Here is a 23,717-nt window from a genome sequence, read left to right as displayed (position 1 = left end):
CTGACCCACGTGGTCCAGTTTTTGCGAAACTGTCCAATAGAAGGCAATAGTGAAGAGAAGAGACACGCGGCTGAATATCGCTGTATCGCGGACTGATTCTCGCCGGACCCGTGCTTTGTCTTCCCCATTTGAACTTGTCAGCAGCCGCCTAGCCATGGAGTCCTCTGATCTTGGATCGAATGCACCTCTGCATTCGTATCCTTCCGCTACAGTATCTGGACCTCCAAATGCGTCCTTGAGTGCAGCAACGGAGGCTCGATTAACTCCTGTTGCTGAGCCTATACCTGTCCCCGTCAATGGCGGTACTCTTCCCATGATGTACATGGATGTCAGACGGAGTCCTGACCAAGGAAAAGAAGCTCTTCGTCGCTCTCCACGGATTCCTTCGGGCATGATCATGGCACCTGAAAGTGGTGCTCCTCCTATGTTGTCTCCTTCTAGCGATCGTGTGATGGTCACTCTAAACAAATTAAGTATTGCAAACGAGCAGACATGGATTGCTATTGGTACAACTGCTGAAACAATGAGTGATCCTACGCGCGCCTTGGCAGCTTATGACTCTGCCTTGCTGCACAACCCTTATTCGATTCCAGCACTCAGCGCCATGGCAAGTGTGTATCGGTCCATGGAGCATTTCGACCTTGCCGTTGAATATATTCAGCGTGTTCTTGATATTGACCGAGAAAACGGCGAAGTATGGGGTGCAATGGGCCATTGCTATTTGATGATGGATGAGCTTGAAAAAGCCTATGCTGCATACCAACAAGCATTATGCCACTTGCCTAATGCCAAAGAACCGAAACTCTGGTATGGTATTGGTATTTTATATGATCGATGTGGCAATCTTGAACACGCTGAAGAGACCTTTTCAAATGTTGTTCGGATGAACCCGGACTACGAAAAGGCGAACGAGATATACTTCCGTCTTGGCATTATTTACAAGCAACAAGGCCGTTATGACTCTAGCCTGGAGTGCTTCCGCTATATATTGCATAATCCCCCAAAGCCTCTGACTGAGATGGATATTTGGTTTCAGATTGGACATGTCTATGAGCAGCGACAAGACTATGATCTTGCAAAAGAAGCATATGAACGCGTTTTGCGCGAAAATACCAACCATGGAAAAGTACTTCAACAACTTGGTGCACTTTATCTACAACCAGCATCGGGTTTGTTTGATCAGGACAAGGCTATTCAACTCCTACACCAGAGTCTTGACTCTGATAAAAATGACCAACAAACGTGGTATCTGCTCGGGCGAGCCTACATGAACTCTCAAGACTATAATAAGGCATACGATTCTTATCAGCAAGCTGTGTACCGAGATGGAAAAAACCCGGTGTTGTGGGGCTCTATTGGCATACTCTACTTTCAGAACGGACAATATCACGATGCCCTTGGTGCATTTTCTCGTTCCATTCGCCTGAACCCATATATACCTGAGATTTGGTTCAATCTTGGTATTCTTTACGAGTCCTGCAACAACCAAATTTCGGACGCAATCGATGCATATCGGCGTACACTCGAACTTGAACCAGAACATTCTGAAGTACAACAACGTCTTTCCCTCCTTCAAAGTGCCGAGCCTTTAGGCAAGGCTGTACCAAACATTCCATTGCCCAAGGATCTTCCATTCTCTGCTTTCTCCTCCTGTACATTACCGCCACCTGAAGGTAGCCCGGTAATGGGTGAAGCAGAAGATGGAGGCTGGTCTGGCGAATCGACTGTGCATCACGCTAAAGAAGCGGATGTCCCTAGTACAGACGAAGAGCACAAACTTGTCTCTGAAGTGTCTCCTAGAAAAATGAATTTTTTTGAAGAATCATCTTCAAAGAATTCTATGCCACACCTGCAATACACTAAGGCTCATATTGATTCCATTCGCGATCTACCTTCGAGTCGCGCGTACCCTCCGTCGTCCGAGTGGGGCCGGCGCCCTTACCGTGATGAGAGCCCAGGCAGATATCCATCTCGCCATCACCCAATGCATATTCCTGTCGACAGTAGGGGAGATCGGGCTGATCCTAGCTATTTCAGTGGTGGCCCTAGAGCGTCGTACTCTGTCCCTAGCGGAAGTATGCACTTGGCTCACCGTGACGCGATGCCAACTGACATTGAGCATGAACGAGTGCGTGTGGACAAGGAACTTCACTTGCGTCGGAAACGTGATATGAACAACCTTCGTCGCCCGGTTTCAACTCTACGTTCTAATCGAAGCGACTCCGTCCCGGCAAATGAGTATGCACCAGAGCGAGATGATGTTTCCGGCTCAGCGATGCGGAGCTCTATGCCTGTTTCTTCTAGTCGAGAAATTGACGAAGACTACGACACAGGAGCAGCTAGTGCTCTTATGGGTCTGGCAGGTGCGGCCGCCTCGGCCTATGAAGCCAATAATTTTTCGCGAACGCGATCAGACATGACAACCTCTCCGAAGAGCAAACGCCCTTTGGACTCTGAGCATGTGCCCATGGAGGCAAAGAGGCCGCGAGCTGACGAACCTGTTACAAATGGAGGTTAAAAAAAAAAGTAGTCGAAGCGACTCATGCCCAAGATAGTCGTACATATGACGTATTACCATACTATATGCACTGCCTATCGATTTGATGGACTGGTCGAGCTCTATCTCTACTGAAAAGCTTGGCTGACCTATGTCAAGCATCATTATGTGATCGTGCATACATTTACATATTGCCAGACCAAGGTCTGAGCGCACGGCTAGCCACAGTGTTTCCTGTTACCAAACGCCAGCATGGGTCTGCTAGGTCACGTCAGTTCAGCTGTTTCGAAGACAGGTGGGAAATTTTCTAACCAAGAACATTTCCATGAAGGCGCACATGCTGATGATACTGAAGAGCTGAACGAAGAGCACGGAAATATTCTGTTAAGCCTCATTAGCCAACTCAGAATCGGTATGGATCTGTCCAAGGTGACATTGCCTACTTTTGTTCTGGAGCCGCGAAGCATGCTGGAGCGCGTTACTGATTTTTTGAGTCATCCCGATTTGCTTTTCGGTGCGGACCGTTTGCAGAATCCAGAGGAGCGTTTTTTGGCGATTCTCACCTACTATATGTCAGGCTGGCACATCAAGCCCAAAGGTGTTAAAAAGCCATACAATCCCGTATTGGGCGAATTTTTCCGCTGCAGCTACACTTATGCGGATGGGACCCATGGCGTTTACATTGCCGAACAAGTGTCTCATCATCCGCCGATCAGCGCATACTATTACGTCTCACCTGAAAACAACGTGCTGATTTACGGTGACCTTCGTCCTAAGAGCAAATTTTTAGGAAACTCAGCCGCCACTATTATGGGTGGTGAGAGCCATGTCGTGCTTCTAAATAAGTTGGATGATGGGGAATATACCATCAGCATGCCCAATATGTATGCGCGAGGTATCTTGTTTGGCAAAATGGTGCTTGAACTGGGCGACTACAGCGACGTAACAAATGCTGCGAACAATATTTCATGCCATGTTGAATTCAAGGTAAAAGGGTATTTCGGCGGTATTTACAATGCCATCGGTGCCAAAGTAATTCAAAATGGTCGCACCACGGGAGAGCTATCTGGCAAATGGAGTGACTTGATGGAATACAAGGATGAACAGTCGGGTCAGTCTCGTGTGCTTTTTGATGCCAAATCGGCTGTCACAGCTCAGAAGAGCGTGCCACCACTAGAGGAACAAGAACCAAATGAATCTCAACGGTATGTGTATCATGGCGCTTACAAACAGCCTATGGGCGAAAGTTACGGAGGGAATCAAAAGCAAGAATATGGATATGGCTACAGAACAGAAATCTATTGTGGAAGACGCGCAACGACAGGCTACCCGTGTTCGAGAGACTAATGGCCAGGCATGGATGCCACGCTTCTTTGTGCACCACAACGACCGGTTCATTCCGAACTTGAAGTACGTACAACGGAAGCTTACATTAGCGCGCTACCTGATGCATACCGCCCACCTGCTGCGGCCCAATACTTTGCTACCAAACTTCGTTAAAGGACTGGTTCTTATTGCGGGCATCTGCGCATGAGTGACCATCTCACGCACATAGTTCCTTTTTAACATCTCATAAGACATTTATTAGTCTGAGTTGCTCGCTTCTCCGCTCGCACTGTCACTCCTCTCCGATTCATCCACGTAAAATTGATCAGGGGGTAGAAGCCAATCTGGCACAAACTCGGCTGGCGGCATGGTCACAAGGTCAACATCAAACATCTTTAGGTTAGAAGATAAATACATACTTCGATGAAACGTTCAATGGCACTTCGAGCTAGTGGTCCTGCAAAAGCACGATACTTCTGTTAAAAATTTCGTTTTCAAGCTTGACGTACTTCAACCAAAATGCTGCTGAGATTCCAGCGCTGAATTTTTCTCAAACAACCTAGTAAAACACCCGTTTCAAATACGCCAGCACTGAATTAGTTATTGTTTATTAGAAAGAAACATACGTATCAGTTACAAGGACCGGGTGATTTCTAATATCAAGTAGTAGCTCTAAACCATCTTTGACGATGGTTTCAAACACACTGAAGGAATTGATTTCATGCGGAGACAAAAATAGACTGTTAGTTGTAGGGGCTGAGACTTGAGCGATTGGGTTTGGGGCTGGCCATCTTCTTTCAATTCCAAAATGATGCAATTCAATATGATGCTGGCTGCAAAACGATTCCAGCACCTTGGAAGGATATTCAATGGACAGCAAAATTACGCTTTTGAGATTTAGAGATTCTAAAAATAGAAATGATTCAGGCTGTGATGAGGGATCTGCACACCGAAATATGTACGGGCATACATGTGAAAAGGCAAGGGGTGGTGATAATGCCGACAGCTGGATTGTTTTAGCCTCTGTCGCCGACGGTCCCGTAGGACGCACGCTCATCGCACCGTTCCAAGAGGTTGTCCCTCCACATTAATGTAGAGCACTCATTTATTTCCAGACACGCGCCTACGCTTGGGCCAGGCGTGCCTGTTTGTGAGTCAACGCGGTGGCGTTTATGACTCACACTACTCCATCCTGATCCCTTAAAAGAGAATGCCCATTCAATTATAACTACCATGATTTCACAATTGAGGAATGCGATAGAAAGCAAGGAGGAAATACACACGCCATTTGCCTCTGAGCTCAAGCAACATCTCGATAAGGATGGCGGGGAGTTTTTGGTAGAAGTTGCCTCGGACACATCAACCGCAATTGACACTCTTATTACATTCTGTTTGCCTGAGTCCGAACATAGGGCATGTTATGATGTTCTTCAACGTACAAGTGAACACATTGGAGCTCGATGTTCACTGGTTGTATCGAATCCAGTCAAGTCAACGTATTTAATACGGCGACAATCCCGCATGGCCGAAGATAACATTGAAGTTCGTTTTGCTGTTGTAGGCAATGTTGATGCTGGAAAGAGCACATTATTAGGCGTTTTAACCAAGGGTGTTCTTGACAATGGCCGAGGCCGAGCGCGTGCAGACCTGTTTCGCTACAAGCACGAGATTGAAACTGGACGCACCAGCAGTGTTGGAACTGAGGTCATGGGATTCTGTGCTGATGGAAGCGCTCTAATTGGATTTTCGTCTCATGACCAACGCCGACATAAGATTTCCTGGGAGCAAATAAGTAATGACGCCGCTAAGGTTGTCTCATTTATTGACTTGGCCGGTCACGAAAGATATTTGAAGACTACTGTATTCGGATTAACCAGCCAACTGCCCGACTACGTTATTTTGATGGTTGGCGCCAATGCCGGACTTGTTGGCATGAGCAAGGAACACTTGGGACTAGCACTAGCCTTAGGTATTCCTGTCGTGGTTGTCGTATCCAAGGTGGACATGTGTCCGCCGGGTATCCTCGAGGCATCACTTGCTCAGATTTGCAAGGTCGTGCAATCCCCAGGCTGTCGTAAGACGCCTGTTATGATATCTTCAAAGGAAGATGTTTTAAGTGCCGCTCTTAGGCTGCCCATCGAACGTATATGCCCAATATTTCAAGTAAGCAGCGTGACGGGACATCATCTTGACCTGCTAAGTCTGTTTATGAACTTGATTCCTTCCAGCCAAGCACGGTATGCTCCATTACAGTCCAAGCCTGTGGAGTTGCCCGTCAGCGATGTATTTAATGTGCCGTTTGTCGGAACGGTGGTTTCAGGTGTGTTGACTTCAGGCATTGTCAAGGTTGGTGACCCACTGCTCCTTGGACCTGACGGTCTAGGAAACTTTACGCCCACATCAGTGCGATCTATTCATCGACGAAGAGTCAACGTAGAATGTGCCAGTGCTGGTCAATCTGTTTGTTTTGCACTGAAGCGGATACGGCCATCTCAAGTGCGCAAGGGAATGTTGCTCTTATCGACCACTGATGTCAACCCGAGCGTGCACCGCGAATTTGAAGCAGAGGTTTTGTGCCTTTATCATTCTACAACTTTGAGTGTAGGCTCATGCATCGTCATGCATGCGTCTAGTGTTCGACAAACCGTTCGGATTGTCGAAATTGTCAAGTCTAGTTCGCCTGAGAACCACCACTCTGTATCTTTACATGCCAACGAAGGCTTCAAGCCGATTGTACGTATGGGAGACCGTGCACTTGTAAGATTTCAATTCACGTGTCGGCCTGAGTACATTACTCCAGGGACCAAGTTAATTGCGCGCGAGGGTAAGACAAAGCTAGTTGGAATTGTAAGCAACGTAGGTGAGCATGGTATCATGCCCACTTCGCTGCCTGAGCCTACACGGAACGTCGCAAATGGACCAACAAATCCATTAACACGTGCAGGGATGCAAGTACGGGGTGCAGCCTAATATGACATGAAATTAGACAGACTATAATTAATGTTGTTTGTGGGGCTTGTTCCAGCTTAGGAAGCTCGTATCTCCCACGCGTCGCGGCTTGATAATCTGCTTTGCCGTGAGCACGATACCGAGCGCGAAACACAATGCGGCGACAGCAATATGCGACAAGCCAATCATAAAACTGCGCCCTCCGATCCATGACGCTGTGCTGATAACAATAGATTTGGTCCCACCATACATGTCCACTGGGTAATTGTCACCGACGAGTAGGGAATATCGACCAGCTTGCATGGGCGCTGTGTCATTCCGCATATAAAGCTTGCGGAAGGTAGGGAATGCTGCCGTTCGCATCCAAACTTGGAAGTGTTCATTCTTGCTAGGATCGAACAGCTTTCCCTCCTCGTAGCGTCCGGACGGATAGCCGAAAGGCCCTTCAGCTCCCTGCCAGAAAGGCGGAGGTACGACATCGTTCGCGCTGTACGTGGGAGTCCTGTACCGTTTGGCTTCTCCAGACCAAATAATATTGTTCTCCGACATTTCATATGTGCTTTGAGGCTGGTTGTTTTGATCCAGCAATACAGGAGATTGAAATGTGTCATTGAAGACACTATTCGCGATGAGCCCGCATGGGTATACGCTCAGGCCTGACACAGGGTCTTTGCCAAGAGGTTTGCACTCGGCATCCTGAAGTTGGTCCGCAGTTCGAGGCTTGCTTAGCAACTGTTCCGAATCAATACTCTTCATATAGCGACGATGATTCTGGTAAAAGTTTGTCAGCTTATAATATAAGAAAACGCTGGAGTCCATCTGTGCAGGTATGGTAAAGTACAATGTGCAGTTGAAGCGCGCCGGGTTGTCCTCGCGCCCAGGTCCAGGAGGAACAGGTGTCTTAGACCACTGAGGCGGATTTTCGTACATACTTTTGTTGCTAGAATGGAATCTGTACGAAACGTATTTGCTGGGAATCGGAGCCAAGTTGTTCTGAGGCGCCTCGTCTCGACAAGTAGAGTACTGAATCGTCAGTTCATTTACCTGAAGAGCCGACCAATACATCACGGCTCCTAGAACTGCGAAAAAAACTCCTAAACCGAAGAGCAAAGGTAGTACAGTGGAGTGGGTTAAGATGGGGTGCCATGCTTTAAGACGCTGCTGACGTAGGGCTGTATTCGCAGGGCGTTGTTGTGCGTACGGCTTTTTAGTCTCTATTTTGCCAGTATCAATAGCTTCATTGTCAGGATCCCCCTCAAGTTTAGGGTTGTACTCGTCGCTCTTCTTGCTGCGTCGCAATTCTACCATCAGGAGCAACACGTCGAGTGACGCGGGCGCGAGGCCGCACATCTCCAGAGCCCTTGTGGTCACGTGAACGACATTTGAGATCAATCCAGGATTAAGCTTGCTCGGTCATAGCCTCGTGCTGGATGGGTGTGTCCTCTCCTGCCAGAGAAAATACTCGGCATGATAGCAAAAGCACTTTAAACACCCTTTTGCCGATCTTGCGCCTCTTATTTCCGACGCAAAGATCCGGCGATGTCGTTGATCCTAAGCGTCTTCGCGATGTGTGTCTTCAAGGTGATATGGACAAATTACCCAAATGGGCACGAGCGCAAGCTTGGAAAGTACTACTTGGATATTTACCGAGGGAAAAGTCAGAGTGGTCTAATACATTAAAACGGCGTCGAGACGAGTATTTTGTTCGTATCAATGTACTGACACTAGCACTTCCTGGCTGAACTCTCATTCAACCCCGATTCGAATCCTATTCGGGACCAGGCTGATGCGACGCTAGTTCAGATCTTTGAACATATCAAAAAGCTGTCTAAAAAGAACCCTGCGCTTTGTCACCGCATTCATGAATCAGGGCCCGGTGATTTCCAGCCTAAGTCATTGGACTCCCATTTTTCAACCTGCACCACCCGAGATCTATTGCTGCATCGGCTCGAGCAAATTAGCCCCGAATACAACAAAACCGATGACTTCCCTGAATTTCATCTTCACAGACTAAACCATTCAGAGCATATGGAACAAAAATGGAATATCATGCTTCGTATTATGTATACGTATGCCATGATGAACCCTTGTGCCGGCAGTATTCAAAGTTTGATTGAAATTTTGTACGTTTTGCTATGCGTGGTATTTGATTCGCGTGATGCATCTATCCATGGTATGAAATCTTGGGAAGCAACAGTATTAGGCGTTAACTCGGTCAATGCCTCTGAGGCTGATACATTTTGGTGTTTCTCGCTTTTGATCGGAGAGTTTCGAGAGGCTTTTGAACTAGGTGGGATTGACCTAGATTCCAAAAATATCTTGCAACCCTATACATTGTTTCCCGTGCACATGCCTCGTTTCGCACCGACCACGGGGATAGCTACGGCACTGCGCCAATGCAGTAGAGAGCTTCGTCGTAACGATGAGGCTATCTGGCTATATCTTTGCAAGCATTCTCTGGATCCTCAAACAGAGAACTATTCGTTGCGTTGGATTGTCTGCATATTTACGGCTGATCTTCCTTTGCCTATGGTGGTTCAATTATGGGATGTATTGCTTACCGAGCGATATGTAACCTTGACAACAACTTCAAATGCAACTGTGGATGCCCTTGTCGACATGTGCTGCGCAATGATACTAGTGATTCGCGATCAATTGCTAGAAATTCCCCAGCATCTGTTATCGGACTCACAGTCCGCAAGAACAACAGATACACGCGAAAGAATTCTGCAGCTGCTCCAATCATACCCTCTATCAAATCCGCGTCCCATCATTTCACTGGCACTGCAATTGCGTGAGCAGCGGCTATCTGATAAAATGGATGGATCGCCTTTGCGAGACTCTAATGCTATGCGTCCTAGTACAGCGCCCATACGAACTGTCAGTGATTCTCAGACACGCAGTGCAAGGCTGCAAGAACGACTCGCAGCCACCGTGCATCGGGGTTTGTCTACAACTCCCAAACGTGCCCTTTCATGGGATTATCAAAACTATTCTAATATATCAGAAAAGAAAGAGCAAACTATTTTACAAGGTGGTGACACGGTGCCTGGAAATGGGAAAGATTCTGGAGAGTTTTCTGTCTCTTCTGATTATGAAGAGATAATGTGCCCTAGTGGTTCTGGCTCACGCTTGTCAGACGCTCGTCACTTGTTGCGTAAATACACCGATGCCATCCAGGAGTCTGATGCGGTTGCCAGTGTTTCCAAGGCTAGCACAAACCTTGCAGCCAAAGCTTTAAGCTGGCAGACGATGTCACCCAAGAAACACGGCTACAAGACTGACTCTTCCAATGCAGCCATTCCAGATCTGCCTATTCCAAATCTATTAGAAGACTTGTATGAGCGTGATACCTCCCATCCAACAAGCAACATCCAATGGTCTCCAACTACTAATACCTATTTGGAATCAACAAATTTGGGTTCCCTGAGCATGTCAGATGAGACTGACACATCGTCGAGTTTGATTTTGCCGAGCCTGGAGAGTGCCCAGGATCAGTCCTTTTCTCAACATGACAACTTATTGACCCCGTTGTCTTCTATGTCAACTCATACACAAAGTGCCTCAATGCAAAGCAAGCCAGGGAGTGGTTTACGTCGGTCTCGCCCTTTGCCCTCGCGAACGGATGATAGATTTTAAAGAAACCTCCTCCAATGAACATACCAGGCCAGTCAAGCCCTCGACATTCATCTGCATTAGCTTCATCAAATACATCTGGTCCACCACGCAAGAAAATGCTGTCTTTGGTGTCCGACTTACAGGTTAGTACGTGAATTAGCGAGCCTAGTGGTATAGCACATCTATTTTGTACCTAGTTACGTCGTCTAGATTGCCGCAGAGGCTTAATAGGTCTGCCTCCTGGTGTGGTTGTCGAGCCGAGGTTGAACATTCCACCACCACCGCCATCACCAGAGTTCGGCGGCGGGGTTCCAAATGAAAAGCCAGGCGCAGGAGACCCTGTGGCAGGCGAGGCTGGCATATTACCAAAGGTAAAGCTTGGTACAGAACCAGAAGGGGCTCCAAACGAGAATGACGTCGTTGTAGGAGGCGCAGGTGCAACTGGATTGCTGGAAGATGGCTGAGGTGCACCAAACTGAAAGACACCAGAAGGCGGCGCGCTTCCGAAAGTGAAACTTGTCGTCGGCGCAGCCGGCGCAGCCGGAGCTGAAGCCCCAAATGAGAAGCTTGGATTGGGAGCGCCAAAGGAAAAGGATGTGGTCGAAGCTGGAGGTCCAACAGGTTGGCCAAATGAAGGCGTAGATACTGTAGGGGCTGGTGCCGTTGCCTGAGTAGGAGCAGGAGCGCCAAAAGAGATGGAGGGTTTCGGGGATCCTGGAGCGGAGTTTGACGACGCGGGCATTGCGCCAAATGTAAAAGCAGGCGCAGGTGAAGTTGAGCCAGAGCCAGACACAGACGCAGGTGGGCCAAACATCGTCGGTGCATTAGGTGTTGATGCTGATTCAGCAGGATTCTTCGGGGCCTCAGCTTGAGAAGTCGCACCAAATGCCTGCGGGGGGTTCGTAGATCCGAAGCTGAAGGTAGGCTTGGGTTTCGCATCATCGCTCTTAGGTGTGGAAGAGCCAAATGAAAAGGAAGGTGCAGCAGACTTCTCCTCCTTCTTCTCCGAGGACTGACCAAACGAGAAAGAAGGCGTGTCGCTTGTCGGCTTGAGAGACTGGCCAAACGAAAAGGTAGACACGGGCTTTGCTTCCGTAGAATCAGTACTCTGACCAAATGAAAAGGATGGACTGCTCTTTGGACCAGCAAAAGCACCAAATGTAGGCGTGGCCTGGCCAAAAGAAAATGTTGGTGCGTCCTTCTTTTCGGAGGGGCCGAAAATCGGAGGATTAGGCTTCTCATCCTTTGGTTTGGATTCTGATGGCTCGATCGTGGATTTGTCGGTTCCTTGACCCGAACCTGACCCAAAGGAGAAGGTAGGCTTTGCGTCCGACTTGGAAGGCTGGGCAAATGAGAAGGCGGGCTTGGTGCTCTCAGTACTACCGAGAGATGCAGTGTTGTCCTTCTTTTCAGTAGCTTCACCGAACAAGGGCTGGCTCTCTTTCTTGTCGGCTGGTTGAGTAAAGGAGAACAGTGGTTTGTCGACTTTTGACGTCTCCGATGCCTGGCCGAACGAGAATGATGGCTTCGATGTCGACGAGCTTGCGGCCGAATTGAACGAGAAAGAAGGTTGATTGTCCTTTGTCTCAGTAGACTGGCTGACTGACACACTCGACTTGTCATTATTTTGTGCAAGCGATCCAAAAGAAAATGTGGGCTTTTCATTCTGGGCACTGGGAGCTGACTGGTTGAACGAGAACGCTGGCTTCTCTTTTACTGTTTCAGAACCCTGACTGTTGGCTGCAGCACAAGCAGTCTCCTTCACGTCTGAAGAGCGTGTGAGCTCGGAAGAGGCGGTCGTCGAGTCTTGCTTTGTCTGTATCTGCCCAAGAGAAAAAGCAGATTGGCTCTCGTTCTTCTGGGTCGGCTGGGCAAAAGAAAATGTAGGAGCATCCTTTTTCTCTGGAGCTATGCCAAACGAGAATGTCGGTTTCTTCTCCGTTGAGCTTGTTTCCTGGAAGAACGAAGAAGGTGAGGCGGTATCCTTAACATCCGCCGGTTTCCCAATTGAGAATGACGGGGCAGTTGGATTGAGAGTGGAAGCAGGCTTCTTGGCTGGCCTTTCTTCATCATCTCGATCGCGTTTCTTCGTGTCTGGGCCGGCAGGCTTTCCCATGGATGTGTCTGTCGCTTGCTCCCTGTGTGCAGAAGAGTCTGAGTCAGGGGCTAGTTTCTTTGTGCCGAAAAAGTCGGGTACAGGGCCCGATTTTTTTTCCGTTGAGATGGAGTCTGACTTGGCTGGAGCCGACGCAAAGAACGAACTTGGGGGTAAGCTTTCATTTGACCTCTCCGTCGCCGATATATCGGGCTTGGCATCGAAGCGGACAGACCCCGGCTTGGGTTCCTTGGCGGGTGTCGTAGTGGGTGGATCCATACGCTCCAGTAGAGGCTTCGGAGGAGACGAAGCAGGGTTCTTCGTGGCATCCCCAAAGGAGAAATTCTCAGGGAATAAACTTGAGGGAAGCTTGATTTTTGCAAGCTCTTCCCCGCTAGGCATCGGTACATCATCTTCGTCTTCGTCATCATCAAACGCAGTAATACGCCCAGAGGGTGCGTGACGTCGGTTTACTTTAGAAGGGCCTTGGCGCAGCACAGAACGTTTGGGGAGGGGCTCATCATTAGGGCGCACCTCAAATTTATCACGCTTCTGCAAAGCCGGTGCCTTGTTTTCCTTAGCCAAGTCAGTTTCAGGCAAAGAGGCTGCTGTTGTAGTTTCTGCGTCCACATCAGAGGCCGTAGACGCCTTCGGAATTACTTCATTGTCAGCTTTGAGAAGTTTTGCGCGGGAGGATTTAGAACTAAGCTTGGCTTTCGAAGCACGTCGCTTTGTAGTGCGGGACACATGTTGCTCAGGCTCTGTGACTTTCAAGTTATTATCGACACGTGCTTCGTCCATGGAGTCCTGCTGGGTATCTTGGTACTGTACTGATTGCCGCAGTTTCGAGCGCAAGTTAGGCAGCAGTCCCACCTGTGACTGGCGCAAAAGCTGTGACCGTCGAAGCGATCGGGAATGAGGCGCAATGCTTCGAAAAGCCGCAGACCGTGGCCGCGGTGGCGCTAGAATGCTTTCTCGCTCTGGCGTCGGCAGCGGTACTGGAATTGGCGCGGAGAGAGACCAAGATGGCCGGGATTGAGAGCGGATGATACGCTCTCTTCGTGCATCACCCAACGGCGTGCGCATACTCTCCAATGCCCGCAGGATGCGCTCGGCTTCATTTTGGGGTGGAGGCGCCGGAGGACGGCGAGCGGCCAGGTCCTCTACGTCGACAAAGCCCATTTCAGGGTCCCAAACCATGCGACGCTTCCTCGACGAAGATTCAGTCACATGTTCTTCATGCTCTGTGTCGGCAAGATGGACGGATGGGTTTCGCTTACCTAGCACAGAGACAAGAGACGCAGAACTCTCGGGACGAGTAGCGGGCTTAATTTGCACAGGTGCATCCACTGATGATGTGGCAAAAGAACGGCTTTGACTGGGAGCCAAGTTGAGAGAGCCCCACTTGCTACGGGGAGAGGCAACATGAGAGATAGTCGGTGTCACACGCAGCGACGATGGCAATGTGTGTGTACCATGGAAGGGGACATTGGGCGTAGATTCCAATGTGGGAAGAGCGTTGGATGTCGTCCTTTTGTCAATCGAGGTCGTCGGAGCTGTATCTTTGTGATCAGTCTCGACGCTGTGATACGTCGATGGAGGAGCCCGAGGGCTCGCTACCCAGGAGAAAGGACGGAAGAGCATGCTTCCCAGGCTGTGAAAAAGTCCTTCCCTGGGCCTGTTGGAGGGTTCATCACGACGAGAAAGTGTGGACTCGGGTGCGTTGGAGCCTGTCATGACGAGTGCGCCTTGCGGCAGCGGCGAGACGGCGAGCGCCGTTCGACGCACGCAGATAGAAGGTCACGTGATGATGAGGTGGAGAGGCAGGTCCCGCCCATTACCTTGTCGTTCGACGCAATGGCCTCGTGGATCGGTACGCTGGGTGCGCTCTCTGGCGCCTCGTCTGTCGTGCTTGGGTATGTACGGGATAAAGTCTAATAAAAGCGCGCTTGGCGCTCACGGTTTGAAGGAGAGAATGACGCCGCAGCGTACGTATGATAATGTTCATGTTCAGAACACTCGGCATATATGACGGCGAACAAGTACCACATGGTGCACTCGGTGACTGTATTCGTTGCTTCTACACTTGTTCCGTTCACACGTGCGACCAAGTTTGCCTGCTATGCACTGTTTGGTGGTATCCTCTTGTTCAGTTGTTCCATTTATGCCCTCAACTTGCTGCCGACCACCAGCAAACTTCGCCGCCTGCTGGGCCCTGTGCCGCCTTTCGGTGGCATGAGCTTTATTATTGGATGGCTCGCTCTGGCTTACTCGCGCTGCCCCAACTTTTAAGCTGGGTTTCGGCATGTTACCACCATTCTGATAGATGTGAAGTTAGCTGACTTGGTTCGTGCACAGATCCCATAGGCGGGGGGGCGCCACCGTGCACACCCTTGATCACGTGATGTGACTCGTGGCGCGGGCGGCGCCGGGCTTTGCGTTCAGCTACTACGTCCATTGCACGATGACTGGCGCTACCTGGAGGCAGTTCTTTTCGTACGTTTGGCCGGATGGGTCCGCAGAATGAGGTGCTAATACGAATCAGTTACAGCAAGTACACTACGGTGGCTGCCCGCGCCACCCGCCAGGCCCTCAAGGAGACTGAGCGCGCGGAGGCTGAGCGCCGTGCCTACCAGGCTCTTCGCTACCAGGAGTGGAAGAATGGCGAGGCAAGCGACCACGTACGTGCCCTGTATGACTTACCCGACAGATCAACCTTAGCGCGGAGCAGAAGTAATGTCCTTGACCCGGCGATATAAGGCCGCGTTCGTGTCGCTGCCTCTGTGATATAGCTGTGACAGTATATGAATGCGGCATTATCAGGAGGACTGGGAGGTATATGAGTAGATCAATGCCTACGAACTGGCAAGCGAGCAGGGCGGCCGTGTACATAGTAGGCCGTGGCAGCACCGCGGACGCCTGCGAGTGGCCGGTCCTGATGTGCCACGTGGTTAGGCTCCGAAGAAAGCCCAGTCGGCTTCTACAGTGCTGAATGCATGAGTAGGGCGGCACATACCGAAGCATATAGTCGTCAATGGACCCAACCAAATCGTCGTCCTCGTCCATATCGCTGGTGGGGGAGTCTGGGTCGATGCGCTGTTCGGCGGTCAGCACGGTACTCGGCCCGGAGCCCGTTGGTGTCACAGGCCGCGGCGATGAGGGAGCTGGATGATTCACAGCGTGCACATCCCCCTCAAAGTCCGCATGATCCAGCTGGTGTTCTTCCTGTGCCACATGCACGGCAGCCGCATCCTCGGCATCTTCAGCGGCGCGGAAGGCCTTCTCCACGTCGTTCGTGTCGCCCGCGGCATCGTCGCCGACTTTGACACCGCCGAGCGAGCGCCCACCCTCGTCGAGCATGTCGCGCCAGTCGCTGCGAATTAAGTGCTCAGTCGTGAACTCGCCCTGCTGAATTACCATGCTGTCGAGGCGTCGTTTTTGGTTGGCCTTGCGGAGCATGTTTTCCTCAATGGTATGCTCACTGACGAAGCGGTAAATGTGCACGTCCCGCGTCTGGCCAATTCGGTGGGCTCGGTCCATGCACTGCGACTCGATGGCCGCATTCCAATCAAGATCGTAAAAAATGACCGTGTCAGCGCCCACTAGGTTGATGCCCAGCCCACCAGAGCGCGTGCTGAGAATAAACGCAGAAATACGCGTGTCTCGGTTGAAGCGTTCGGTAAGGGCCTGGCGCTGTTCGACCTTGGTTGCACCGTCAAGGCGGAGGTAGCGGTAACCATGGTAGTTGAAGAACTTTTCGAGAATGTCTAGCACCTTGGTCATCTGGGTAAAGATCAGCACGCGGTGCCCATCATCCACCAGGCGGCGCATGAGTGTGTCTAGTTGCTGCAGTTTGCCGCAGTCATACTGCAGCAAGGATGCATCAGGGAAAGCAATGTTGAGCGACACAGCTGCTGTGTGAAGCGGATCGCGGCGACGCTCCCAGTCCGTGTCGCTCTGGGCCGGCGCCAGCGCCAGGCGCGACACCTCCGGCGCCAAGGCGGGGGGCGTGGCAAATGCAAAACGGACAATGGTACTGTGCATGGACGCCGCACGCTGCTCGTACGAGAGAACACTCGCGCGCAGCGCCTCGCATTCGGAAAAGAATCGGTCGCGCGACGCGCCTGCGTCTAGCGGGTGTACTCGCGGCATTGTCGCTCCGCGCAAGGTCTCGATGAGCGTCCGGCCATAGACAGGGTGCACGCCACACCGGAAACGATTGACATACGCGCGGTGCTGTGCTTGCTCGTAGGCAGCTTGCGCGCGGCGGTGCCTAAGAGCGCGCTGGAACGCAGGGAGAGACATGGCATCCCATGCCGGCGCAGGTCCAGGGTCAGGGACGGCCTGTGCCACGGCGTCAGACGCGTCGAGCGCCGCGTAGCGCCGCGTAGCAAGGGGCGTCAGCAATGGCTCATGCTGCGTGCAGTGCAGATTCAAAAAGTCAGCGTTGACAGACGACCAGGGATCGTCGGCAAGCAGGCGCTTGCGAACAAGTAGATCCTTAATCTCATAGTCGGCGGCGACGGCGCGCGTAACAAACGGCGTGACGATGGGACGCGGCTCGAACAGGTCGGGGTGGTTGCACACTTTGCGCAGCTGCATGAGACAGTTGATGATGCTCATGTAGTTGCCGCTAGCGAGACTTTCGCGCGTCTTGGCGCGCGACATGAAGTCATTGTACAAAAAGCGCTGGCGCTTCGATAGGCGGCACGGCACAATGTGCTCAAACTTCTTCGGCATTTCACGCTCCACGTCCGACTTGAGTCGGCGCAGCACGTAGGGGCGCAGCACCGTATGGAGCTTGGCCACCGTCTCGCGCGTCTCGTCGTCCAAGCCCTGGGTGTTTTCGGCCGCTCGACCGAGTGGATTCGAGAACCAGTCCTGGAAGTCCTTCATGCTGGTAAACGCGCCACTCGCAGCCGCCACGCGTTCGATGCCCTGGGGCATGAGGAAGTACATGAGGCTCCATAGATCCATCAGGTTATTTTGCAGGGGCGTGCCTGTGAGCAAGAGGCGGTGCTGTGAATTGAAGCCGAGCAGGGTCTGCCAGCGCTGGGAGCGGAAGTTTTTAATGTGGTGCGCCTCGTCAAGAATCAGGTACGACCAGGGCTTGCGCCGGAAGATGTGCTGGTCCGCCAGCACGAGCTGGTACGACGTGATGCACACGTGGAAGCTGTTGGGCGTATTCCAGCCGACCCGCTTGGCTTTCCGCTGCTTTTGGCTGCCATAGTACGACAGAATCTTGAAGCCAGGCAGAAACTTTTTGAACTCCATCTCCCAATTGAGCATCACACTAGTGGGCGCGACGACCAGGTGCGGACCCCAGTCGCCACGGTCGCACGCCAGATGAGCTAGCAGTGAAATCGTTTGGATGGTCTTACCCAAACCCATCTCGTCCGCAAGAATGCCATTGACCTGGTTGTTGTACAGGCTAATGAGCCATTCCATGCCCATTTGTTGATACGGGCGCAAGGTGCCGCGGAGAAGAAAGGGCGGGTGCACCTTGGGCAGCACGCTGTCCTTGTGGTCCTCGCCGAGGAGCGCCTGTAGAGAGACGGACTCGGTGTCAGAGCCTGCCTCTGATGCTTCCGGGGACGCGGTCTCCGAGGCCGCGTCCGAGGCCCCCTCCGAGGGGGACGCTGTGACGCTCGGTTCGTCCGACTCGTCCTTCGCCGCGGAGCTCGTGTGCTCGGCGGGCTCGTCCGTGCTGGGACGAGGGTCGTACTGGTACTTTTTGAGCAGCTCGTCCAGCGGCAAGTCCGCGTCCGCCTGTAAATCGGCGTCCTCGTCCTCGTCTTCTTCGTCCTCCTCCCACATATCGCGCTCCAGTTGCTCATCATCGACGCCATCCTCAGAGGCAGAAGGCGCATCCTCAGCCTCATCCACGTCGCTGTCCTCAGATGACTCCGTAGGATTGCTCTCCTCGTCAGCAGGGCTGCTCTCATCCGACTCGTCTGGTGTCTCGCTCGCGAGCTCGGCATGCTGCGTCTCCAGCATCTGTGTGCTTTGTTCAATGATGGCTTGCAGCTGCTTCTTGCCCAACTTTTCGCGCTCCGCACGCTCCGCCGCCTGCTTGCGTCCTCGGATCACGGTCACAGCAAGTCGCCACTGGCGCTGCACCTCTTTCATTGTCCACTTTGCCAGCGCCCGCTGTCGTCGCCAATGGAGTTTCTGCTCGCGCTCATCCTGGTTCAGTTCACGCTCCCAGTACGCTGCCACCATGCGAGACACCTTCTTGGCAAGCTGCATGCGTGCCTTGGACAGCTGACGCGTGCGCTGCGCCTGCACGGCAGCCGCTGCTAGTAGGTGATCCCAGTGCGCCATAGAGCGGGGGGCCTCCTGCGGCTTGGCCTTGAGCACCGCGCTGCTCACGCCGGGCTCCAACACCCTGCCTTGGCGTGCGAGCTCGTCCATGCGCACGTATACATGTGTGGCATACGCAAGGCGCTGTGCACGTACGGCCGGTGTCACGATCTCGTCGTCCCAGTGCACCTGTGAGGCCATCCATTCGGAAAAGCAGGACGCCGTGGGCCGCCCTGGGCACTGCGCCGGCGATAGGTATGTCAGCTTCGGTGGGTGGGCGGCATCAACATCCGCGCCGCTGGACAGAGGTACGAGGGCCACGGACTCGGGTGCTGGCGGCGACAAGGCGCGCTTTTGTCCGCCCAAGGACACGCGGAGGCGCTTCACACGCGGCGAAGCGACGGGCGGGGAGGCCGGGGCCGAGCGTGCATCGAGCGTGGAGCGCCGCGAGCGCCGCCTTGACGGCAGGGACCCATCCTGCAGGCGCACAGCCTGTTCGTGCTGGGCTTGGAAGAGGGCGTACGCTTCATCTGGGCTCTTCTGCGCGGCATCCAGGTCCAGAGGCGTCAGCGTGATCGACCGCGCGAGGTGCTGCGCTTCGAGCAGCAGGGCCGCGTGCTCCTGGCGGAGCATAAGCGCATCGGCAGCCTGTAGCTTGTCGGCTAGTGCGCGTGCGCGTGCGAGGACCACGGCGGGCGGCAGGAGCTCGTCGGACGACGGGACCTGCCACATTTTCAGCAGGCCGCTCTGGAGCGCCGCACGCGAGGGGCGCACCGTGCGCCGCGATGAACGGCCGGATGGTGACGAGGTATCTGGCGAAGGCGTCGTTTCTGCGTTCGGAGCGAGCTGGAAAGCAGGCCCTGGAGACGAGAAGCCGAGCTCGCGATCGAGGCGCCGGCGCCGGCGGTCGCTCGCGCCAGTGGCGGCGGGCGACGAGGCAGTGCCTGCGGGAGTCGACGGGGGCGCCTGTGAGACGGGCGCTTCTGCGTGTACGTCACACACAAGGGGCGGGTCTGGCGGCGGATCTATAGCGCGCTCGTCCATCGCGCCATGTCCAGGGTCGGCGACAACGCGGCGCGGCTTCGGAAGGGTGTTGGCGACAAATCCTGGGCCTCGTAGGCCGCTATGTCCGTGGCACGCGCCGTCGGCCGCGGCTTGCCGTCCAGCATGGGTGTGGCCTTCAGCAGCCTGTGGAACTCGCTGTTTGGACAGAAAGAGCTCAAGATCTGTATATTAGGGTACGTGGTGAGGTGCTGAGTGCAGTCTGGACAATGCAGGTGCGTGCACGCCGCTGACCCAGGCAAAACCACGCTGATGTACAAAATGACGCTCGGAGCGGTCGTGGCGACCGCGCCGACGATTGGGTCCAACACAGAGACATTTGAATACAAGAACCTCAAGTTTGTGCTGTGGGACGTTGGCGGCCAGACGTCGCTGCGCACGAGCTGGGCGCACTACCTGACGTCCACAAGTGCGGTGCGTGCACCCCACTGACCGCAGCTGATCTTTGTGGTCGACAGCAACGACCGCGAGCGCGTGTCGCTGGCGCGCGCCGAGCTGCATCGCATTGCCGCAGATGACAATCTCGCGCGAGCGCCCGTGCTTGTCTGGGCCAACAAGCAGGACGTGCGGGGCGCCATGTCACCGAGCGAGCTCTCCGAGGCACTAAACCTGTCGTCGTTCCGCGACCGCACCTGGCAGATCTTTGGATGCTCCGCACTCACGGGCAAGGGGTACGTTTTGCCTACTTACGCAGACTCACGGCCGGCCTCGACTGGCTGGCCACGACGCTGTCGAGCCGCGCATAGCGAGCACGGGCCCTACGTCCGCGGGCGGGGGCGGGGCCGGTGCGCCGCGGGGTCGCGCAAGTCGGGCAGGCCCTGCCGCGACGTGTCTTCCGCGGCCAGGTGCGTCCACTTGCTTTGGCTGCGCTGGCCGAAGTGGCGTTTCTGAAGAATTTGGGGTAGATGGCGCTTGTCGACAGCATCGACGGTGCTCTGTGAGTAGTCGCGCTGCAAAATGTCCATATCCTGGAAGAACGCGCCCTTGTGGTAGTACTTCTGCAGGAATCCTTGCTGCCCCCGCTGCTTGGCCTGCCGCGTGCTCTGTGCGTGCGCGAGGTCCTCTTCCAGGCGCTCGGCTTCCGACAGGGCGCGCCGCCGCTGCAGCTCCGCCGCCTCAGCCTGCCGCGCCTCGTCCGCGACGCGCAGGCGCTCAAGGCGTGCAAGCTCACGCGCACGCCACGCCGCGAACTCCGCGTCGGGATCGATGCCGTCCGTGTCGTCGACCTCTCTGTGCGCAGCCTCGTGCTGCTTCTCCTGCAGGTCACGCACGACGCGCGCGGCCGCCAGATCGTGCGCGACCTGCTTTGCAGCGTGTGCGGACGCCGCATCGCGGCGCGTTGTATCCACATGCTCTGTGGGCGCAGAGGCTGACTTTCGATCGCGCCTGCGTGAGTGCCATGTACGTACTTTGACACAAACACGGGCTTGAGCAGCGGCGCCGGCGCCTCCTCGCTCGACTCGCTCTCCGTATCGTACTCGCTCGACTCTTCCTCCGCTGGCTCAGGCGCTCGCAGCGACACAGCCGGCGGCGGGAGCGCCTGCCTGTTGACCGGGCGTGGCGGCGGCGCGAGGGACGGCATGGCCGCGGCCGGCGCGGCCGCGCGCTTGGTATCTTCATCCGAGTCGGTTTCTGTGTCAGGCGCAACTACACACCATACTCGCTCAGGTGCACCGGACTCGGCGGCGCCGCAGCGCTCGCGACGGGCCGCGCACGGAGGGCCTCGTCGCCGCGCTGGATCGTGACGCCGGCGGCGGAGGCCGCCGCTTGCGTCACGCGGCTCGGAAGCTTGGGACGTGGCTGCGACGCACGGTGTCGCGGCGCCCCCTCCTCTTCCGACGACGAGTCAGACACGGGTAGCGCGGGCGCCTGGCCGGGGCGGTACCGCGCGACCGGTCGCGGCACACGCTCGCTCATGGCGTGGAGGAACCGATGGGTGTGGAGGCGAGGAACTACCTAACCCAGCCAGCCGCGCGCGATGCGCAGGGTGCTGTGGTGGGGCGTGAGGATCTGCTGAGCCACGGCGCAGTCGATCTCGGACGTGTGTTCGAGTCCCAGCGAGTGTAGGCAGTCGGGCGACACGCTCACGTTGCGCGCGCGCAGGAGGGACGCAGACTCATCGGCCGGCGGCAAGAGCTGGACGCGCTCCTCCAGGTAGGCCACCGCCTGGATGTGCTTGGCACGCACGTAGCTGCTCCACAGCGTGAAGAGGTATAGGCTTGTCATGCTTTCCAGCGGGAGATGCGGCGCGTCCTGGGCGTCGTAGCGGGGGTGGGCCGGGCGGATGGTACGCTCGCGCGCCACGCCCGCGTGCGACGTCCACGAGCGGGCGCTGGCCATGGAGCGTGGGCGGCCGTGCGCCTGCGGTACATGGAGCCCACACGCAGCGACGAGCGGGTCATACGATTCGCTCGATGGCTCCCTGTCGGCCGCGTCGAGAGAGCGCGAGCCGCGGCGCCGCGGGACCGACTCGCTGTCGACGCTCGCATCGTCGCCCAAGTCGACAATCCCGCCGCTCATCCCGCCGTCGCCACGCACACCCAGTGGCATCACGAGCGCAAGAGGCACGACGACGTGCAGCTGCGCGCGAATGAGCCACCATTCCGCGAGCCAGAAGCGCAGCATGGCCATGCACACCACCAGGTACCCCACGACGCGCGAGCGGTCGTCCTGCCCCGCGTACCTCCATGGCGGACGCACGGACATGTGCAGATCACATGTGGCAGGGAGCGCCTCCGCCTCGCACCACGCGCGGAAGGTTGGGCGCCCCTCGTCGGTGAGCAGCGCCACGAAGCGGCGCTCCTGCTCCGCCAGTTCTAGGAACAGGCTCAAGTCGCGCGTCGACCAGCGCAGCGGGACCGGCACCCGTGATACACTTGGCACGAGGCGCGCGACGGGGCGCGTCGCCATGGGCGGCGGGGCCGAGGGCAGAAATGCACACGACGACACGTCCACGCTGATATCGTACAGGTGCGTCTTGTCGAGCAGGAGGCGGTCCGATGTCCACGCAAGCCACGCCGTGGCGGGCGGCGTCGGCTCCGCCAAAAGCGCGTCGAGGTCGTGCAGCGTCACCAGGCCACGTACGCGCACGTCGCCCGGCACGCCGGGCGCATGCACAAACGACGCATGCATGAGCTCGGCCAGATTGAAGGCGACGATCGCCGCGCGCTCCGTGGGCGGCGGGCAGTACAGGAGGACACGGCGCGGCACATGCAGCGCCTTGAGAAGGGGCGGAATGAGGGGGCCCAGAAAGCGGTGCACCGTGAGCAGGTAGGTCGCTGGGTCGTACGCGAGCTGCAAGAGCGCGTGCTGTGGTGAGGCCGTGCGCGCCGCATAGTCGGCCATGTACGTATGGAGCGTCGGTGGCGGCGCGCCTTCAGCAATATCCTGAGCAAGTAGCGCGAGCGGGACGAGGTGCGGGAGGATCGCCGTCAGTTGGCTCCCCGGGGCTGCGCCACACGGCACAATCAGCGCCACACTCACGCTGCGCGCGCCCCGCTGCGCTGCGCGGGCGTCGTTGTCGGCCAGATCGTGCTGGTGGAACGCAGCGACGCCCATGTGCTGCTTGTCGTACGAAAAGTAGCTGCGTCAGCGCCGGACACGTACATTGTATCGCGGGTCACCGCATGCGCGCCGCTCGGCAGCACGGTCCACTCGAGGCCGTCGGTGCGCAGGCTGGGCGGATCGCGATACACGATCGAGTTGCCGTGACGCACATGGAACCTGTATCAGCGCGACAGACGTACTCGGCGACAAAGAGCCCATGCACGTCGCACGGCGCCTCAGACGCCCGCCTCGGTATCGGCATCGCTCGCGAACGTGGAGAGCGCCGCCGCGGTGCGGCACGCTTTGTCAGCGACACTTTTT

The 23,717-nt window shown here is 55.0% G+C and overlaps 10 protein-coding genes and 1 pseudogene across 11 annotated transcripts; 5 read left to right on the top strand and 6 right to left on the bottom strand.

Moving 5' to 3' along the window:
• Window positions 1-154: 154 nt before the first annotated feature.
• MSY001_1092 (uncharacterized protein) lies at window positions 155-2,518 on the top strand (the record flags this gene model as incomplete). The annotated part of the gene is given in 2 exon segments (XM_018886196.1): window positions 155-318; window positions 334-2,518. The coding sequence occupies 2 exon segments, from the start codon at window positions 155-157 to the stop codon at window positions 2,516-2,518; spliced, it is 2,349 nt and encodes a 782-aa protein (XP_018739694.1).
• Window positions 2,519-2,749: 231 nt separating this feature from the next.
• MSY001_1091 (uncharacterized protein) lies at window positions 2,750-3,997 on the top strand (the record flags this gene model as incomplete). The annotated part of the gene is made up of 2 exons (XM_018886195.1): window positions 2,750-3,702; window positions 3,934-3,997. 2 exons carry the CDS (start codon window positions 2,750-2,752, stop codon window positions 3,995-3,997), a joined length of 1,017 nt encoding a protein of 338 aa, XP_018739693.1.
• Window positions 3,998-4,239: 242 nt separating this feature from the next.
• MSY001_1090 lies at window positions 4,240-4,880 on the bottom strand (annotated as a pseudogene). The gene is made up of 3 exons: window positions 4,450-4,880; window positions 4,333-4,414; window positions 4,240-4,299 (listed from the first exon to the last, which is right to left on the bottom strand). Coding segments are annotated over exons 1-3 (573 nt in total).
• Window positions 4,881-5,344: 464 nt separating this feature from the next.
• Window positions 5,345-6,793, top strand: MSY001_1089 (uncharacterized protein; the record flags this gene model as incomplete). The annotated part of the gene is made up of 1 exon (XM_018886194.1): window positions 5,345-6,793. The coding sequence occupies one exon, from the start codon at window positions 5,345-5,347 to the stop codon at window positions 6,791-6,793; it is 1,449 nt and encodes a 482-aa protein (XP_018739692.1).
• Window positions 6,794-6,820: 27 nt separating this feature from the next.
• Window positions 6,821-7,702, bottom strand: MSY001_1088 (uncharacterized protein; the record flags this gene model as incomplete). The annotated part of the gene is made up of 1 exon (XM_018886192.1): window positions 6,821-7,702. The coding sequence occupies one exon, from the start codon at window positions 7,700-7,702 to the stop codon at window positions 6,821-6,823; it is 882 nt and encodes a 293-aa protein (XP_018739691.1).
• Window positions 7,703-10,583: 2,881 nt separating this feature from the next.
• Window positions 10,584-14,129, bottom strand: MSY001_1087 (uncharacterized protein; the record flags this gene model as incomplete). The annotated part of the gene is made up of 1 exon (XM_018886191.1): window positions 10,584-14,129. The coding sequence occupies one exon, from the start codon at window positions 14,127-14,129 to the stop codon at window positions 10,584-10,586; it is 3,546 nt and encodes a 1,181-aa protein (XP_018739690.1).
• Window positions 14,130-14,949: 820 nt separating this feature from the next.
• On the top strand, window positions 14,950-15,222 carry MSY001_1086 (uncharacterized protein; the record flags this gene model as incomplete). The annotated part of the gene is made up of 3 exons (XM_018886190.1): window positions 14,950-14,981; window positions 15,037-15,166; window positions 15,196-15,222. 3 exons carry the CDS (start codon window positions 14,950-14,952, stop codon window positions 15,220-15,222), a joined length of 189 nt encoding a protein of 62 aa, XP_018739689.1.
• A 214-nt stretch (window positions 15,223-15,436) lies between these two features.
• Window positions 15,437-18,899, bottom strand: MSY001_1085 (uncharacterized protein; the record flags this gene model as incomplete). The annotated part of the gene is made up of 2 exons (XM_018886189.1): window positions 15,437-15,473; window positions 15,502-18,899. The coding sequence occupies 2 exons, from the start codon at window positions 18,897-18,899 to the stop codon at window positions 15,437-15,439; spliced, it is 3,435 nt and encodes a 1,144-aa protein (XP_018739688.1).
• A 1,014-nt stretch (window positions 18,900-19,913) lies between these two features.
• Window positions 19,914-20,282, top strand: MSY001_1084 (uncharacterized protein; the record flags this gene model as incomplete). Its single annotated transcript, XM_018886188.1, has 2 exons — window positions 19,914-20,026; window positions 20,066-20,282. The coding sequence occupies 2 exons, from the start codon at window positions 19,914-19,916 to the stop codon at window positions 20,280-20,282; spliced, it is 330 nt and encodes a 109-aa protein (XP_018739687.1).
• Window positions 20,283-20,608: 326 nt separating this feature from the next.
• On the bottom strand, window positions 20,609-21,432 carry MSY001_1083 (uncharacterized protein; the record flags this gene model as incomplete). Its single annotated transcript, XM_018886187.1, has 2 exons — window positions 20,609-21,236; window positions 21,260-21,432. 2 exons carry the CDS (start codon window positions 21,430-21,432, stop codon window positions 20,609-20,611), a joined length of 801 nt encoding a protein of 266 aa, XP_018739686.1.
• Window positions 21,433-21,806: 374 nt separating this feature from the next.
• MSY001_1082 (uncharacterized protein) lies at window positions 21,807-23,658 on the bottom strand (the record flags this gene model as incomplete). Its single annotated transcript, XM_018886186.1, has 3 exons — window positions 21,807-23,433; window positions 23,457-23,573; window positions 23,597-23,658. The coding sequence occupies 3 exons, from the start codon at window positions 23,656-23,658 to the stop codon at window positions 21,807-21,809; spliced, it is 1,806 nt and encodes a 601-aa protein (XP_018739685.1).
• Window positions 23,659-23,717: the final 59 nt, after the last annotated feature.

This window comes from Malassezia sympodialis, genomic scaffold, assembly GCF_000349305.1.
Source record: "Malassezia sympodialis ATCC 42132 genomic scaffold, msy_sf_4, whole genome shotgun sequence".
Classification (NCBI taxonomy): Eukaryota; Fungi; Basidiomycota; class Malasseziomycetes; order Malasseziales; family Malasseziaceae; genus Malassezia; species Malassezia sympodialis.
This window is presented reverse-complemented; position numbering and strand designations above follow the sequence as displayed.